The 17,895-nt window shown below is 43.2% G+C and overlaps 1 protein-coding gene across 1 annotated transcript in view; it reads right to left on the bottom strand.

Moving 5' to 3' along the window:
- Positions 1-17,895, bottom strand: part of LOC148501691 (vitellogenin-1-like) — a 170,358-nt gene that overhangs the window by 67,949 nt on the left and 84,514 nt on the right. The window contains 3 exon segments of the mRNA XM_088450072.1: positions 1,146-1,239; positions 3,365-3,548; positions 4,808-4,927. Coding sequence (XP_088306198.1) covers positions 1,146-1,239; positions 3,365-3,548; positions 4,808-4,927 — 398 coding nt within the window.

Raw genomic sequence — 17,895 nt, 5'->3', positions numbered from 1 at the left:
ATAAAGTGGACAGAGATAAAGTACAAACCAATCAGCTCCTAATTGCCGTGTTACAGGCTGTTTGAAAAATGACAGTTAGGAGCTGATTGGTTGGTACTTTATCTTCATCCACTTTATTTCTCTCCAAGGCTCAGCACAGAGACCTTTGGGCCTGATTCAGAGCCGCTCGTAAGCGGCCGCTCGTTCGCTCCGAGCGATGTTTGCCCAACTGCGCATGCGTACGGATCGTTATACGCATGTGCGAACCAGTCAGTGCGGTCGAAATTCATGTGCTCGCAAAACAGCGAATGCCTGATAATTTGAGTGACAGAAAGAGGCGTATGTGGGTGGTAACAGGGGAAGGTGCTTGAAAACGGGGAGTGGAGATCCGATCGCAGGCGTGCTTAAAGGTCAAAACGGGCGTTTTATGGGTGTGCATAATTAAAACAGCAGCGTCATTGACCACGTCACTGGGTTATTTTATAGCCAGAACTGCTCGCAAAATTGTGGTAGCAAAAACCAACCACAAGAATAGCGAGCAGCTCATACCCTGGTCGATGTACTCGATTAATCTAATAAATAGCGGACATGACGTAGGATGCGAGCGGCCAGGGGGCGTAGTTTCCCAAAAAACGACCGCAAGTTTTGTTCGCTCGTTCAGACCTAGAGGCGTGAACAGACCGCAAACAGCGAACGGTTCATTTGAATAGCCACCCCTATTTTCTGGACGCTAATTGCGTCCGGCTCTAAATCAGGCCCTTTGTGTGCTATAAATGTCAGATTAACATTATTTTGCTAAACATAATAATAATAATAATAATAATAATAATACTGATAATAATAATAATAATAATAATACTGATAATAATAATAATAATAATAATAATAATAATAATAATACTGATAATAATAATAATAATAATAATAATAATAATAATAATACTGATGATAATAATAATAATAATAATAATAATAATAATAATAATAATAATAATAATACTGATAATAATAATAATAATAATAATAATAATAATAATAAATGTATCCACAATTGAACCTCACAATGTAAAAGGTTTTGATTTTGACTCACTACAAATGCTCAGTAATTGTTTTTACATTATCTGCTTTGAAAATACGTTTGTACAGAATAATATAGTCAGTGTCACCTTAGGGAAAACTTGGATTTCAGATTTATGTTAGACGCCAGTAACTGGTGAATATTTACATCTTCTTTTAGATCAGGAGTAATGTGGGCCTGAGCTGTCAAATAATTTAAAAAATACAGTAGATTTAAACACAATTTCTGTTCAAAGTACAGTACATACATTCACATTTGGTTTAGTAGTTGTTTTGTACTTGCAATTGGAATATGTTTGGTGCATAAAAGGTATTATAGCACAGGTAGATGCCGTACAGATATTTTATACTATCCCTCTATTATACCTTCCAATACTACCCATATACAAATCAGAAAACTGTATGCACCTGCTTCACATGTAATAGGGGGGTGGGTATGCCAATAGAGGATAGTGCCGCATTATGGTCTCTGAGGACCTGCCTGGAACTCCAAAAGCCCTGGGCCGCCCTTGGCACCCCTTTCATCCTCTATAATCACTGATACACATCACTAGCGTCAGGAAACCTGGATGCACCCCCAACAGTCACTAGAATTGGGGCAAAGTTCTTGATATGATAGGACAGTCTTTTCATATCAGAACTACACAGCATATCCAGGGACAGTTGGAAGGCATGAGTAGATGTACTAAGCTCTGAAAAGTGATAAAGGGGTCGATTCAGACCCGGACGCTAAGCTGCGCTCTCTCGCAGCCAAAAGGGGCCGGGTATGCAAATTCCGCGATCGTACTATCTGGTGTAAGGACGCCCTCTATGTCTTAGAGAGCGGCGCCAGAGTGAGCGCACGCCAGTCTAAAGACGCTCACTTTTTCTTTCTTAACACACGTCATCTCCAGGAAGTGTATGATTAATCAGAACCATCGAGAGGCATCGGAGCTGCACGCAGCCCTTGAGGTAGACCCTACCCCGCCACAAGCACTGCGATCACTGCAGGCTGAAATACAACCAGGTGACGTGTACAATGACGCTTCCATGCTAATTATGCATACCCATAAAACTCAGTTTTGACGCCCAGACACGCCTACGTTCACAGCACCACTCCCCCATTCACAAGCACCTTCCCCTGTTACCACCCACAAATGGCACATTCTGTCAAAGTATCGTCCAGTCTGTGTACTACGAGTACACGATTCCCGGACGCAGTGACTGGTTCGCACATGCTTATTTTGCCACATGGGCAGACGGGCGATAATCGGCCATAGCGTGCAGCCGCGGCTAAGCGACCGGGTTGGAATCTTGACCATCGCGACCATCTTCCTGGCCCCTCGCTATAGCTGTGGGTGGTCACCCACAGCTATGCGAGCGGCCAGGAGGCCGCTCTAAAAAACAAATAGCCCGGCCCTGATTCAGAGCAAGCACTCTGTCAGAGCGTCCGGCTCTGAATCAGGGCCAGAGTACATATATCATATATTCCCCCTAGTGCCACTAAAGGCAAAAGATATAGGCCCTGATTCAGAGCCGGACGCTCTGACCAGAGCGCTCGCTCTGAATCAGGGCCCACCTCCATTAATATGGAGCATCCTCCTGGACGCTCGTTAAGCTGTGGGTCACCACCCACAGCATATACGAGCGTGCAGGATGATGGTCGCGATGGTCTTGACCATCGCGACCATCGAAACTGCGAGCAAAAGCCTGCGGTTGGGTTTTTCAACCGCAAGGCCAGGAGTGATTTTGGCTCTATCAGAGCCAAAATCACCTCGACTGACATCACTAGTGATGTCAGTGGGGCCGGCTTCAGACGGTAGGTGTTCCGAACGCCTACGTCTGGCAGGCACGCCCCCGGCACGCCCACCGAAGGGGGCGTGCTGTCAGTCACCATCGACAGCACGCCCCCTTTGATGAGACACTCTGAGCGAAGGAAAGTCCTTCGCTCGTCGGGTCTCGCGCATGCGCACGACGGAGCTCCCTCCATCGTGCGCATGTGCAGTGGGGACCATCAACCCACTTGCGAGCGGACAGCCGCTTGCGAGTGGGTCTGAATGAGGGCCATAGTACACACGCCGCCATTTATATGTGAATACTTTGGTTTATAACCCTCAGTTGGCACATACTGTTTTGTGGCGAGTATGCCCAGGGGTAAATGTATCAAACCTTGGAGATAGAAAGAGTGAAGAGGGTACACTTTCACGGTGGGTCACGCACTTAACATCGCTCATCTGGTACCGCTATTACCAAGATAAATGCATTTTTTGTTACTTCAAATCCCTTTAACTCAACTTTGTGCATTGTTACCGTTGATCTCAATTTGTACCTTGTAATTGCACCCGTGTGACAGACGAGTAGTACAGGCTGGTTTCCAACGGCAGCCCCACGCAGGTTGGGACAACTAGGCGGTTTTCACTCGACAACAACGGTTTAGACCAACTTATATCCAGACCGTTCTGGAGATCATTCACAACTGCTTGTAATGTGGGGTGCTTACCAATGGGAAGAAACTATGGATAAATGACATCATCAAATCTGTATTAATAACTTCATAACGTGTAGTATATGCAAATTTCTATTAAATACAGACACAGAGGAGTTACAGCCAAGGTAGAGGACAGAGCTCATGTAGAAAAGTGACAGTTTGGATGATAAAACTTGGTTTTAAGGGGAAAAAAAATCAGGAAGCTATTACTTTTGACTGTCCCAGAGTGATGCTAGGCAGAGAAGCATGACCTTGCTAAGCAGTGGCTGTTTTTACCAAAGGATTTTACACTTCTATGCCCAACAGATGTTGCTACCTATATACACATCACTATATTATTAAGTTTACTGATGACATGACACCTATGTCCAAAATTTACTTTACTTGGGCAAGGATGCACTAAACGGAGAATGCGGTAAAACCCGTTTACCGCATTTTCCGTATGCATCATTCTCCTGGCCGCCAGGCTCCGATGCTATTGCTGGCGTTACCCTATACAAGCCTATGGGCTTCTACTGAATCGCGCTGCTATGAGGGATCTGATCTGATACCTCCCAGCATGCCCCGCGGCCGACGCGTCACTCTGCGCATGTACAGATGGACTCCCGAATCATAAACCCGGAAGTCCACGGCGCAGGGCAGATCGCAAAGGACAGATCTTATCGGAAGAGCTGTCCTTTGCGCTACTGATCGCATATGTTAGTGCATATGTGATCAGCATGGAGGCGGTGTCCGGCGGTAAGTACTGCGAGGTGTTAGTGCATCTCGCCCTTGCTCTTTAATGCGACCAGTCTGTACAGGATGACACCTTTGGGTATGACAGGTCCAGTGTTGAACTGGAGCATGAAGGTCCAACTGGGGGAATGCAGTGGTAGGGGCCCATGCTTAAGGGGAGCGGTCATCTACTAGAGGGGGTGTGGCCATCCACCACAGACACTTGGATAACCATTAAGCAAATCCTGATGCATTCTATAGAAGTGAACCAAACCCCATATTGGTCCTGCACCATCAAATAACTAAACGTCTAATAGAGTATCAATCTATAATTTGAGGTCTGTAACCTGACACCTAGAAGAGAGGGGTGGGCACACAGTTAGGGGGGGCCACCGGGGATTTCCCCTGTACCCCTGTGGGCCAGTCCAACCCTGGACAGGTCCACTACAATGGTTGGCAGCTTTGTGGTGGTTGCGGGTCTTACAGAGGCAGGATGTAAACTGTACACTAATCACTTCTATTAGCTCCAGAAAGGGAGGACAACAAAGTAGTAAAATTTATAGCGCTTACCTTAAATATGTTTTCTAGGGAGTTTTTGTTTAACTCGTGATAGAAAATCTCTTGTCCAAACATCTTAAGGTAGGCCGAAGCAAGAGGTTCCTTAGAAGGTAGCGGTCTCCAGGCATGGAGCTGCAGAGGACCCAGAGAAGATTAAATATCAACTGAAAGCTATATAATATTTCTGTCTCCCCTTTATTTATCAGTTTCTTTTCTTGCTAAGCACCATCCAGTCATACGATACCTGTAGTTGTGTAACTATGGGCTCTATTTATTAACATTATTTTTACTAAGATAAAGTGATAAAGGCTGTTTTGTGTTTTCACACCCTTTTCACATTATTTTAGTATCACCTGTAGTTATTACTGGGCAATTGGAGTAGAATTAGTAAAATTCTACTCCAACCCCCAGTATCACTTATTTTTAGTAAAGCAGATCGCATTTCCCATAATTGTAATGGGAAATGTGATCCGACCACAGTTACTAAAAATAAAATGTAAAAAAATACCGGGGGAAGCCCTGTGATAATAACGCCACCTGGAGGTGGCGTTATCCAGGGTCTCCCCCGGTTACCGGGCTCCCACTCTGCTCTAACGGGGAGAGCAGAGGCGGGAGCCGGTCCCAGTAATCAGCTGTGTGGTCTAAGCAGACCGCAAGCTGATTGCTGTAAAAAAAAAGAAAAAAAAATTAAACATTTTTTCTTTTACTTACCTGAATCCAGGGACCGGTGATCGGGCCTCCGGTGATGGCTCCTCTCCGGTCAGCTGGTCTCCCATAGTACACTGGGGCCCGGTCATTAGGTGATCGGGCCCCAGTGCAGTATGGGAGATCACCTGATCGGGAAGCCCGGAGAAGATCACCGGAGGCCAGGAGGATGCAGGTAAGTGTAATGAAGGGTGGGGGGGTCGCGGGGGTCCGCGATCGCGGGGGCGGGGCTTAGCACCGGGGGGCGGGGCTTAGCATCGGTGGGGGGGTAGTAGCGGTGGTCGGTCGGCGCATGCGTGGGCTCTTAGTCACGGTATTTAATAATATGACTGGCATTATACTATTATAATACAGTATCTGATTGGCTTCTGTGGAATAGAGCAGTAATTCTCAACCTCAACCGGCAAGTGATTCCCAACAGGTCATGTTATGAGGATTTCTGTCTGCGGAAGCAGGTGGGATAATTACTGACCCAGCAACATGGATTAACTCACCTGTGCATGATTAGAGAAATCCAGAAAACGTGACCTGTTGGTGGTACTCGGGGACTGGAGCTGAGAATCACTGAATGGAGCATCTTTGTATGATTTGAATTGTGTGTTTATTACATTTATCACCTTTATATGGGATCCGGTTAAAATCCCGACAGACGGGATGTCGGCACTTAGATTGCCAGCACCGGGATCCTGATACCTGTCAAAATCCTGGTTTGGCATCCCAACTGTAAGTAGTGGAGTAAGGGGGAGGGTAAGGGTTATGTGTTAGGGATAGGCACTAGGGGGGGAGGTTAGGTTTAGGAACCAGGGAGGGATGGTTAGGGAGAGGGGCAGGGTTCGGGATAGGCACTAGGGTGATGGTTAGTGTTAACATTAGGAGGGAAGTTAGGTTTAGGGTAGGGATAGGGGGATGGTTAGGGATAGGCACTAGGGGGATGGTTAGGGTTAGGCACTAAGGGGGAAGGGTTAGGGTGCGGGGGGAAGGAGGTTAGGTTTAGGAACCAAGGAGGGAGGGTTAGGGGTAGGGAGAGGGGGAGGGTTAGGATACTGACCAACAAGTGTCGGTGTCCTAACTCTGTCGGGATGAATGGATGAATCAGTGGCATGCTGTTTGTATGAGCCTGTGGGCCTGATTCAGACCCACTCGCGAGCAGCTGTCCGCTCGCAAGTGGGTCGATGGACTGCACTGAGCATGCGCACGACGGAGGGAGCTCCGTCGTGCGCATGCGCCAGGCGCGACGAGCGAAGGACTTTCCTTAGCTCGTTGTGTCTGATCAAAGGGGGCGTGCTGTCGATGGTGATTGACAGCACGCCCCCTTTGGTGGGCGTGCCGGGGGCGTGCCTCCCTGACGGGGGCGTTCCCAAGGGAACGCCTACCATCAGAAGCCGGCCCACTGACATCACTAGTGATGTCAGTGGGAGTGATTTTGGCTCTGATAGAGCCAAAATCACTCCGGGCCTTGCGGTTGAAAACCTCAACCGCAGGCTCCGGCTCGCCGTTTTGATGGTCGCGATGGTCAAGACCATCGCGGCCATCAAACTGCACGCTCGTATAGGCTGTGGGTGGTGACCCACAGCTATACGAGCGTCCAGGAGGACGCTCCAAAATTATGGAGGGCAGCCCTCATTCAGAGCGTGCACTCTGCTCAGAGCGTACGGCTCTGAATGAGGGCCTGTGAGTCTACAAACTTTACATATTGTTTCATCGGACCTTAGAGCACTTCAAACCTCATCATGTCAGGATTATTGAGTTTAATCCCAATAATCTGGAACAGACTGAAAACGAATACAGGCTCTTGTGGGAAACACTGATAATATTGTAACATGCTGCTATCGGCATCGGTACGTATCCGGCTTATGGTGTTCCTGGTCCCGATGTTCACCTACTCTTCATGTTGCACAGGTGCATGTTGGGCCATGCCTGCTGACTTCAGTTGGATGTAAAAGCCCAGTTCAGTACACACTGCATTCCCCCCGAGCAGCTGATAGACAGCTTCTATACGGTGGTCCATGTGATTTGTGTTTTGACTACTATTTCTGACCAACCGATTGCCCGGTATCTTTTTTCTGACCATTTTCTTTCTTACCAACCAAGCCTGTCTTGGCTAAATCGTGTTTGACCGTGTCCTGAAATTTGACTTATTTGATTTGTCATCTGTGCTGCCTGCCCCATTCATTTACCAATCTCAGATAGTGTGTGTGCATCACTTTTTGGGGAGGATGTACCAAGCCTGCTAAAGATTGGAGAAGTTGCCCACAGCATTCACAAATGAAAGCACAATATAGATTAATAGCTTCAAATTCGCGTCTCCCGTATAAAGTCATATTTACACCTGTTAATGGGTTATCATGGCTAATTGGATACGGACCATAATCTTTACCTATCACCCTGGATCCAATCAAATTAGAATGCTGCTGCTTTCCTCCTATACGGTGGACCGTGGAACCAAGAAAACTCACTCGTGCCTTCCCATGCTATCGCTCCTTGCTGAGTTCCGGTACCTACCCCTGTTCAATAATCATATTTGTCTCCATGGAACGCCTCTTTACTATCCAATTGACGAGTAAAGAATGTATGCAGGTTTTGAGGAGTCTTTTAAAGCTTGGTACAATACTGGACTTTATTAATGTATGTTGCAAGGGCAAGAAAGAAAAATTTCTTTTTCGGGCTCTCTTGAGTAGTAATGTAATGGTTGTAATAATTAAAACTTAACTTTTATTACCTACTTGTATAATATAAATATTGGTGAATAAATTAGGGCGAAAAAATATTTAAAATAATATATTCCTGAATAATCTATGTATCCAGGAGTTGACCTCCAAATCATAAATGTTCAATACATGTACTATATATAGTGTCCTATTGGTTTATACACATGTCCCTTACCATCACACCATGAGAATGGTACAAAGATGTGCAAATTGTATGACACCTGTTATTGCACAATTCCCTATAGGTAACTAAATATTGAAAACACAGTATACGTCACATAATCATTGAGATATTTATAGTAGTTCAACAAGTCGCACAGTGGGCCTGATTCAGACCCGGACGCAAGTGGCCGTTCGCTCGTCCGCCGTACGAGCGGAAATATTTAAATTCAAGCGCTCGGTCGTACGTTCGCTCGTAGCTAATTTTCCGCCCCATAGTCTCACAACCCCTCTCTAGCTAGCGAACATTTAAAATAGCGTCCGTCTCCTCTTTGGTTGCAGGGAACGCTCGCACAAGTCACCTCCGGAAGTGGCCCTGTCAGTTTTCGATTGCCTGCTATTTCATTCTGCAAACATACTTGAATCGATTAATGGCAATCACTATATTAATTAGCTTAATTGTTATTCACATGTTTGCAATTCGTTTTTTTTTTCAATGTCAATAAACTTTATTCTTGTTAGTGTGTGTCATTGCTTCCGCAGAATACGTACGGTTGGACCAAGGGGATGGTTGTTCAAAATTAAAAGTTTGTTTGAATGCTAATATTGTTTAGCGTTTTTTTTTAGGACGATTTTACAATTTTATTTTTTATATTTAAATTAGCTTACGCAGGTCACTGCATCAAGCCTATCATAACTCACATTATATTTGTGAGGGTGTAGGTCACATGACTCATACAATAACCAATAGAATGGTTCCTGTTAATTTACAAAGTACATTAGCCAATCAAAATTTTTCTAGGACCTTTATTAAAACTGTTTTGTGTAAAAAAAAATATTGCCATCATGAGAGCCTCCGCGTTTTGTTGGCGTGAGCTCCTGGTCCTCACTGAGGTGATGGACCAGAGAATCACCGACCATCCGCCCCCCATCACCAACCTCCGCAAGCGTATGGCCTATGCGGAGGTGCGCCGCCGCCTGCGTTCCATCGGCTATTGCCGAAATATCGGCCAACTGGAATGCAGGTGGTCGGATCTGAGGCACAGATCCCCACGCCTGTTGGCCAATTTGCGTCTGCAGATACATCAATGTAAGTGGTTTTTTTTGTAATTTTAAAATTTAAGCATACCAGCGTGTGCATGTTTACAGTATAGCCCTGTTTCTTTATTTTGGACCTACCAGCGTCTGCATGTTTACAGAATAGCCCTGTTTCTTTATTTTGGACCTACCTGCGTGTGCATGTTTACAGTATAGCCCTTTTTTTGTGTCTAAAATTTTTGCACTAAAACTGAAAATTTAAATAAAAATCATTTTTTCAACATAATTTAGGGGCTGAGCGCAGACTACGACGGCGCAGATGTCGGGCTCGTCCCCTATCCCCCACTCCCACCCAAACATCCTCTGCCCACTCTTCCCCAAATTCCCCCTCCACCCCAGACCTGGCCGACCGTGAGTCCCCTCCCTCTCCTCACATTCACATCCCTCCAACTTCACCCTCCCCTCCACCCCCCTCAACTTCCACCCCCCCTCAACTTCTGGCCACAACTTCAAATTACCCCTCCTCTATCCGTGATCCACTGGCCCACCTCTGATGAGGAGGATTTCGGGGCTACAGGCCCAGTCAGCATTTTGACCAGTATGTTTCCCTTTTAAACTATGGTTGATTTTTCATTATTTTAATTTTGGTTGATGTTGTCCTTTTGCCTGTGCAGTTCAAAATTGTAAAGTATTTCTAATGATTTTTATATATATTTTTGTGAAACAATGTCCAGGATGTTTTCCCCTTACACATATGACACATGTCCAAACACTCATGCTTGTGTCTTTCTTGTTTACGGTACCAACAAATGATGTATTTTTGCATAGTTGGAAATCTATTTTTTTTTATTTTGTTTCTTATTTTTTGTCCATTTTTTTTTTAGAATCTTTTCGTTTTGCCTTCCTTTTGTTTTGGTCATGTTTTTTTTTTTTGTATAGTCTGATTTTTAAGTGTTTTTTTAACATCTAAATTAAGGTGTCATTTTAGTAATCTGCACATTTTTTAAACCCACAGAGGACCAAATTTCGTCTGGCTTGGTGATTCTGAGGGGCCATGTCGTTGCCATGCTTGTGGCATTGAACCATATTTTGGCGCTCCTGCGCCACTAATTTCTTTTATTTAGGCCAAAAAATTATAAAAAAAATAAAATGTATTTTGATTAATTTAAGTCTCATTCCTTGTCTGTAAATCTTATATTGTTGAACCTTACATAAGTCTACTCTTTTACCCTGAGTTTTTAAGAAATGTAAATTTGATTGTAGAAAGCTCAAGTAAGTATGTAAGCTGGCACATTAAACACCTAACAATACCAATAGGTTTGTAGAATTAATGGCAACAATTGTTTTTTCTTTTTTGGGGGTTATGTAAAAATTAAAACAAACCTGCTTAGACCTAGATTAGAAAACATACTGATTCACCATAATACCTTTGGTGTTTGTTTTTAGCCACAAAACAGGGTAAAAACGTTTACAATTTAAGAAATTACAGGATTAGCCATTAACCAACTTTGCATTTTCTGGACCAGGTTACACTTGCTTGTAATTTACCAAGGAAATGTTTGTTTAACGTAAAAACATTTTTTAATGCACACAAATAATAAACACCAAGTGAATTGACACAATAAAATCAAACATTGAAAACACACACACACATTTCAAAACAACCCCAGAAACCCCAAAATTAAATCAAGAATCAGGAACTGTTTGAAGAAGTAGCATGCCAACATGAATCCACAAATGAGGAGAAGAAATCATTGTTCCCAAAGTTATATCCAATGTGTCCACATAAAGTCATTTGTGTTGATCAGGTAGTAGGCATGGATTTTTAGGGTCATTTGAGGGATTAAAAACAAACAAAAAAAAAACAGTTAAAAGTGTACTTTAAAATATTACATGTCTACATTGTGGCAATCAATAAAATTTGTGGAAATAATTACCTAAAAAATCTGGCCACAACTTCATCGCGTATGGCCCCCCACATACTGACCTCCGACCAACCTCGGGGGGGCCGTCCTCAGGCAAGGCATCCTCTGGCTGCATTGGGACACCACTCCTTATGGCGATGTTGTGAAATATCCCACACAGGACCACAATTTTGGAAACCATAGCCGGCAAATACATGAGGTCGCCACCAGAGCGGTGGAGGTATCTGAATCGGCCTTTTAAAAGGCCAATACAGTGCTCCACCACCTGCCTGGTGGCTGTAAGTGTGGAATTATACTCACTTTGTGGCCCTGGTGTGGGAGCCAAATAAGGAGTGAGCAGCCAGGGCATGCAAGGGTAACCACTGTCTCCTGTGAAAATATATACAAAAACATCAGGACCATTGTGTAGCAAGCTTTGCATTGGTTTCAACAGAAAGTGTCAACTTACCCAGAAGCCATGCATCACCAGCTTGTAGGTTGTTTAATTTGTGCCAAATCCCTGATTGCCGGATGACGAAGGAATCATGTGCACTGCCGGGGAATTTGGCATTCAGGGACAGGATCTGGAGGGAGGCATCACATACCACCATTACATTCATCGAGTGAAAGTGCTTTCGGTTCCTAAATATAGCCTTCCTAAATATAGCCTCCAGCCTTGCTGAAGTGGTATGTGAGTGCCATCCACAACCCCTATGATGTGTGGGAAGCCAGCAATTTGGTAAAAATTAGCCTTCGCCACATTAAGGGAGCCAATATCCAATGGCATTTTAATAAAATGATGGAGGTGTTTAAAAAGTGCCTCCATCACTGCCCTCAGGATCCTTGAAAAGGAGGATTGGGATATTCCAGCGACTATCCCCACAGTGGTTTGAAAGGATCCTGAGGCACAAAAATGGAACACTGACATTAATTGCGTAAGTGGTGGTATTGCTGTAGGACTGTCAATTTGCCGTTCAAGATCACTCTCTATTAATGAGAGTGTCTTTGATGAGTTGTGGCGGAAGACGGTATCGCCTTAACACCTCATCATCTGGCATTCCAAAAAGGGTGACACGTGTTCTATATATCTGGGGCCTTGCACGCCTACGAGGCCTACGCCTGTGAAGTTGAGGTTGGTCGGGTTCTGGAACCATGGCCAATATAATACGACCAACATCAACCTGAAATGTTAAGCCAGGTAGTTATTATTTTAGACAAATGTGTTAAGAAAAATATGCTTATCTTTTCCAAGCAAACCAAAGATGCTTACAGGCCTAGGACGTGTCATGTGCAAACCAACCTACATTTCAAAAGTAGAAAATATTTTTAAGATTAATTTAATAAACTATGATTGAAAACAAATATCGTTTTTGAAAAAATAGAGAAAGGAGCACACATTAGGTCTCAGAATAGTACACTACATTTAGTGGTAAGACATGATTTTACACAGAAAAATTCAAAAAACATTAGTTTGCAATATAGTACGTTAATTTTACAGTTAAAAACAAAAAAAACATTAGTTCGCTAAATAGTACGCTACTTTTACAGTTAAATAAGGACACATTAGTTCGCTAAATAGTACGCTACTTTTACAGTTAAAAAACCACATTAATTCGCTAAATAGTACGCTACTTTTACAGTTAAATAAGGACACATTAGTTCGGTAAATAGTACGCTACTTTTACAGTTAAAAAAACACATTAATTCGCTAAATAGTACGCTACATTTAGTGGTAAGACATGATTGTTCACAGAAAAAAAAACATTACTTAGCGAAACATATGCTAAGACCAACACATCGAATTTGTAAATTCATGAAACCAAAAACACTTACCAAAAACAGACAAATATCCCAAAGTTATAAAACGTCACTGGGTCACTGCCAAAATAACTATAAAAAAAAAATATAAAAAAAAATAGGAAACTATTTATTATTATTTTTTTAGGTGGATTTTTGAAATACTTACTCAAAAATTCAAATAAAAAAAGCCAAAAAATATACAAAAATGCTAACGGAAAAAAAACAAGTATATAAAAAAAGCAAAAATATAAAAAAAACAACTACTCCTTCTACACAACCACAAATCACCAACAATCCACTGCACCGCAAAACCTCCAACAATCATAAAATGCCACCTCGACTCGAGTCACACCAAGCCATAAATAGGCTTTATTTTCCCGCTCAAATTAAGGACGGACAATAGGAGCGCACAAGTAATGATGCGGCCGAATAATGCTGACGCATGTCTAAAAACGTCACTGAAGGCCCAAATCGGTCTGCTACATTGAGAAAAAACAATGAGTACAGAGCAGCAAAGTACTAGCCAACAGGCACCATGTAAATATTTTTATTTTTGATGGGAAAATGCGTATGTTTAACATTACATTTAAAAACATTTTACAAACATTTTTTTTTAACATTTTAAAAAAAAGGTGAGGAGGATGCCATGGAAGAGGCTGCTGGCCCTAGTAGGCAAACTAGGGCCAAAAAAAAAGGCAGCCACAATTCACAAGGAAGGAGATGGAGGTTTTGGTGCAAATGTGCAATGACAACCTGGCACAGGCACTAAGGAATATGGGTGCAACCCAGAGATGGAAACTGTGGCCGACAAACTTACAAACAATACAACGGAAATAGAAATATTTAATATTTTTTGGTCAAAAAAAGGGTTAAAAACAATTTATGAGTTTTTATTAACAATTATCCAAAAGCAAAAGGTCAAGTGTTTTCTTGGTCAAAAAAAAAATTGAAAAAAACCAAACATGCGTACAATGTTTGCATTAAAAATAAACACTTACAAATATGCCAAAAGCACACAAAAAACAAAAAAATTTGTTAGCTAATTGATTGTATGCCCCAGAAATTAGCAGCTGAGTAGTTCACCTGCGTTCGGTTTTTAGCTACTAAAACAGGTCTATTTGCTAAACACCTTACAAGCTGTTTAGCTATTAAAAGTTAATTGTTTTTGTTGCCTCACTTGATTAATCGCAACACCATCAATGAGTCCAGGGAAGAACGAGGAGACCATCGTCATTGCGGTAGACTATACCAGACCACAAGCTGAGCGAGCAGTCTTATTGGAAATTGGATTACACAGTGATGTGTACAAAATAGCGTCCACATTGGACGTTCGCACAAGATAATACATGTACGCCCAAAAAACGCCTTGCCACGCCTGCATTTTCTCATCTCCACCCCCGTTACCACCCATAAACGGAACATTCTGTCAATCAAATGACACAGGTCACTTCCTGTTCGCTGTGTATACGAGCGAACGAAAAATGCCCGCAATGATCCGGCCGCACATGCGCAATGAGAACCGGACGCATGCGTGGTTTAAAACAATCAACTGCGTACGAGCGAACGTCTGATACCGTCCGGCTCTGAATGAGGTCCAGTATTTCCAATATTGCACATGACCCTTGGGAAAGAGATTCAATGTTAAATTTGTATTGCAGCAATAGACAAAAATTATGACAATCTATGTAATGATGTCAATAAATGAATCTGATCTTTGCTCTTCTTCTCTTGTTGTAGAGTCCATTACCTCTAGTTTTCAAAATGTTTGGATGGAAGCTTTTGTTGCTTCACTTAAAGTTTCTATCAGTCACAACACTTGTACTCATAGGCATAGCAGACATCACCTTCTCTATAACCACAAAATAGAATATGACTCTATCAGTGTCAATGTACAGTACCTTCCCCCAAATTTGAGGCCTACTAAGTCAAGTTTCTCATAGTTACCAACCACTATGCCTCAGATCTCTGATAAATCATTTCTCTTTAAAACCTCAATAAACAATTCCGTTTCCAGTAAAGCAAATCTTAGATTCTATATTGTGGCATGGGAATTTTTAGGTCCTGAGGAAATATTGTGACTCAGAAGTTCTGATGTACTTTACACCATCTTGGTTATGAGGTTCCATCTAAGTTTTTCTGCCTATCCTCGCTTGATATTCTGTAGGTGCACCGGCTCGTAAAATTGTGCCTGATGCCAGAAGGTCTTGTACTTACCAGCTCAGCACACACGGCAAAGCCTGAGCAACTGGTATAATTTAGTTTCTATAGCAAGTTTCTATAGCATGTCAGCTACCTGACTATCTGATGTCTGATGTATAGCTCTTCTCTTTCTCTGTAACAATGTTTTTCAGCTAGTTTGACCAGTGAAACTTACTCTGACCTCTGTCATGTCTCTGCCCATGTCTGTGTTTCATGTTGTGGGTTAAACTGAGCCAGTTGTTACATAGTGGAGCAAACCTGAGAGCTGAAAACATGCTTACTCATATGCTCCTCAGGGCATGCTTACTCATACGCTCCTGAGGGCATGGTTACTCATATGCTCCTGAGGGCATGGTTACTCATATGCTCCTGAGGGCATGGTTACTCATATGCTCCTGAGGGCATGCTTACTCATATGCTCCTGAGGGCATGGTTACTCATACGCTCCTGAGGGCATGCTTACTCATATGCTCCTGAGGGCATGCTTACTCATATGTTCCAGAGGCCAGGGTTACTCATATGCTCCTGAGGGCATGCTTACTCATAGGCTCCTGAGGAAATGCTTACTCATACAGTATGCTCCTCAGGACATGGTTATTCATACTGTATGCACCTGAGGGCATGCTTACTCATACAGTATGCACCTGAGGGCATGCTTACTCATACAGTATGCTACTGAGGGCATGGTTACTCATACAGTATGCTCCTGAGGGCATGCTTACTCATACAGTATGCTCCTAAGGGCATGGTTAGTCATAAAGTATGCTCCTGAGGGCACGATCAGTCATACAGTATGCTCCTGAGGGCATGGTTATTCATACAGTATGCTCCTGAGGGCATGGTTACTCATACAGTATGCTCCTGAGGGCACGTACTCATACAGTATGCTCCTGAGGGCATGGTTACTCATACAGTATGCTCCTGAGGGCATGGTTACTCATAGAGTATGCTCCTGAGGGCACATACTCATACAGTATGCTCCTGAGGGCACGTACTCATACAGTATGCTCCTGAGGGCACGGTTAGTCATACAGTATGCTCCTGAGGACACGGTTACTCATACAGTATGCTCCTGAGGGCATGGTTACTCATACAGTATGCTACTGAGGGCACGGTTAATCATACAATATGCTCCTGAGGGCATGGTTACTCACACAGTATGCTCCTGAGGGCATGGTTAGTCATACAGTATGCTCCTGAGGACATGGTTACTCATACAGTATGCTCCTGAGGGCATGGTTACTCATACAGTATGCTACTGAGGGCACGGTTAATCATACAATATGCTCCTGAGGGCATGGTTACTCACACTATGCTCCTGAGGGCATGGTTACTCATACAGTATGCTCCTGAGGGCACGGTTACTCATACAGTATGCTCCTGAGGGCACGGTTAGTCATACAGTATGCTCCTGAGGGCACGGTTAGTCATACAGTATGCTCCTGAGGACATGGTTACTCATACAGTATGCTCCTGAGGGCACGGTTAGTCATACAGTATGCTCCTGAGGGCATGGTTACTCATACAGTATGCTCCTGAGGACATGGTTACTCATACAGTATGCTCCTGAGGGCACGGTTACTCATACAGTATGCTCCTGAGGGCACGGTTAGTCATACAGTATGCTCCTGAGGGCACGGTTAGTCATACAGTATGCTCCTGAGGACATGGTTACTCATACAGTATGCTCCTGAGGGCACGGTTAGTCATACAGTATGCTCCTGAGGGCACGGTTAGTCATACAGTATGCTCCTGAGGGCATGGTTACTCATACAGTATGCTCCTGAGGAAGGTTTGGGTCTCTTCCACATGGAAACGCATTGAGCACTTTATTGGACCTCTTGGAGAATTCCCTGCCTAAATCAGGCCCAACAACACTTGTTGGATGTTACCACAGTGGACTCTCACTATCAACTTATTACCTTCTGCGAGGACTCCATGCTAATTGAGGTTGGCATGGACCGGCTTTACCACCAATCGGGTAACACTTAGCCACTGGCTGGAAATTATAATGGAACTGCTTATATTTATATGCACCCCATTATAATCTCCCCCGCTGCTGACTAATTGAGCTACACAGTACGTATGCCTATGGACATTATCGTCCAAATTACCGGATAATTATCCACAGAGACCATACTGATGTCTGCTACTGGTTTAACTTGAATCCCTTTGAGTGCATACATTTATTTATTCTTTGTTTTTTATTGTTTATTGAAACTTAAAGCATATTTTAAGATTTTAATATTGATTATTAAATATAATTTTTTTTTTATCTACCAAGCTACATGATATACCTCAATTTTTAACAATTTAATATTTGAGTGTATTGGGAATTTATACCCACAAGCGCTGTTCTTTTTTCTAATATCATAGATAGTCCAAAATAGCGGAACTCCCGGGTTTGTTGATAAATGAATATACTGACACTCACTGAAGATCCAACATTCCGGATATAGGCCCTCATTCAGACCCACTCGCAAGCGGGCGCACGTACGTTAGGCGTACGTACAAAATTATTTAAATTCAATGGCTCGCTCGTATTTTCGTTCGCATCTAAAATTCCTCCCTAAACTCAGGCGACCCC

The sequence above is a fragment of the Taudactylus pleione genome, unplaced genomic scaffold, assembly GCF_031769625.1.
Source record: "Taudactylus pleione unplaced genomic scaffold, aTauple2 ptg000506l, whole genome shotgun sequence".
Taxonomy (NCBI): domain Eukaryota; kingdom Metazoa; phylum Chordata; class Amphibia; order Anura; family Myobatrachidae; genus Taudactylus; species Taudactylus pleione.
Note: the sequence above shows the minus strand (reverse complement) of the source record. Positions and strands in the feature narration are given on the sequence as shown.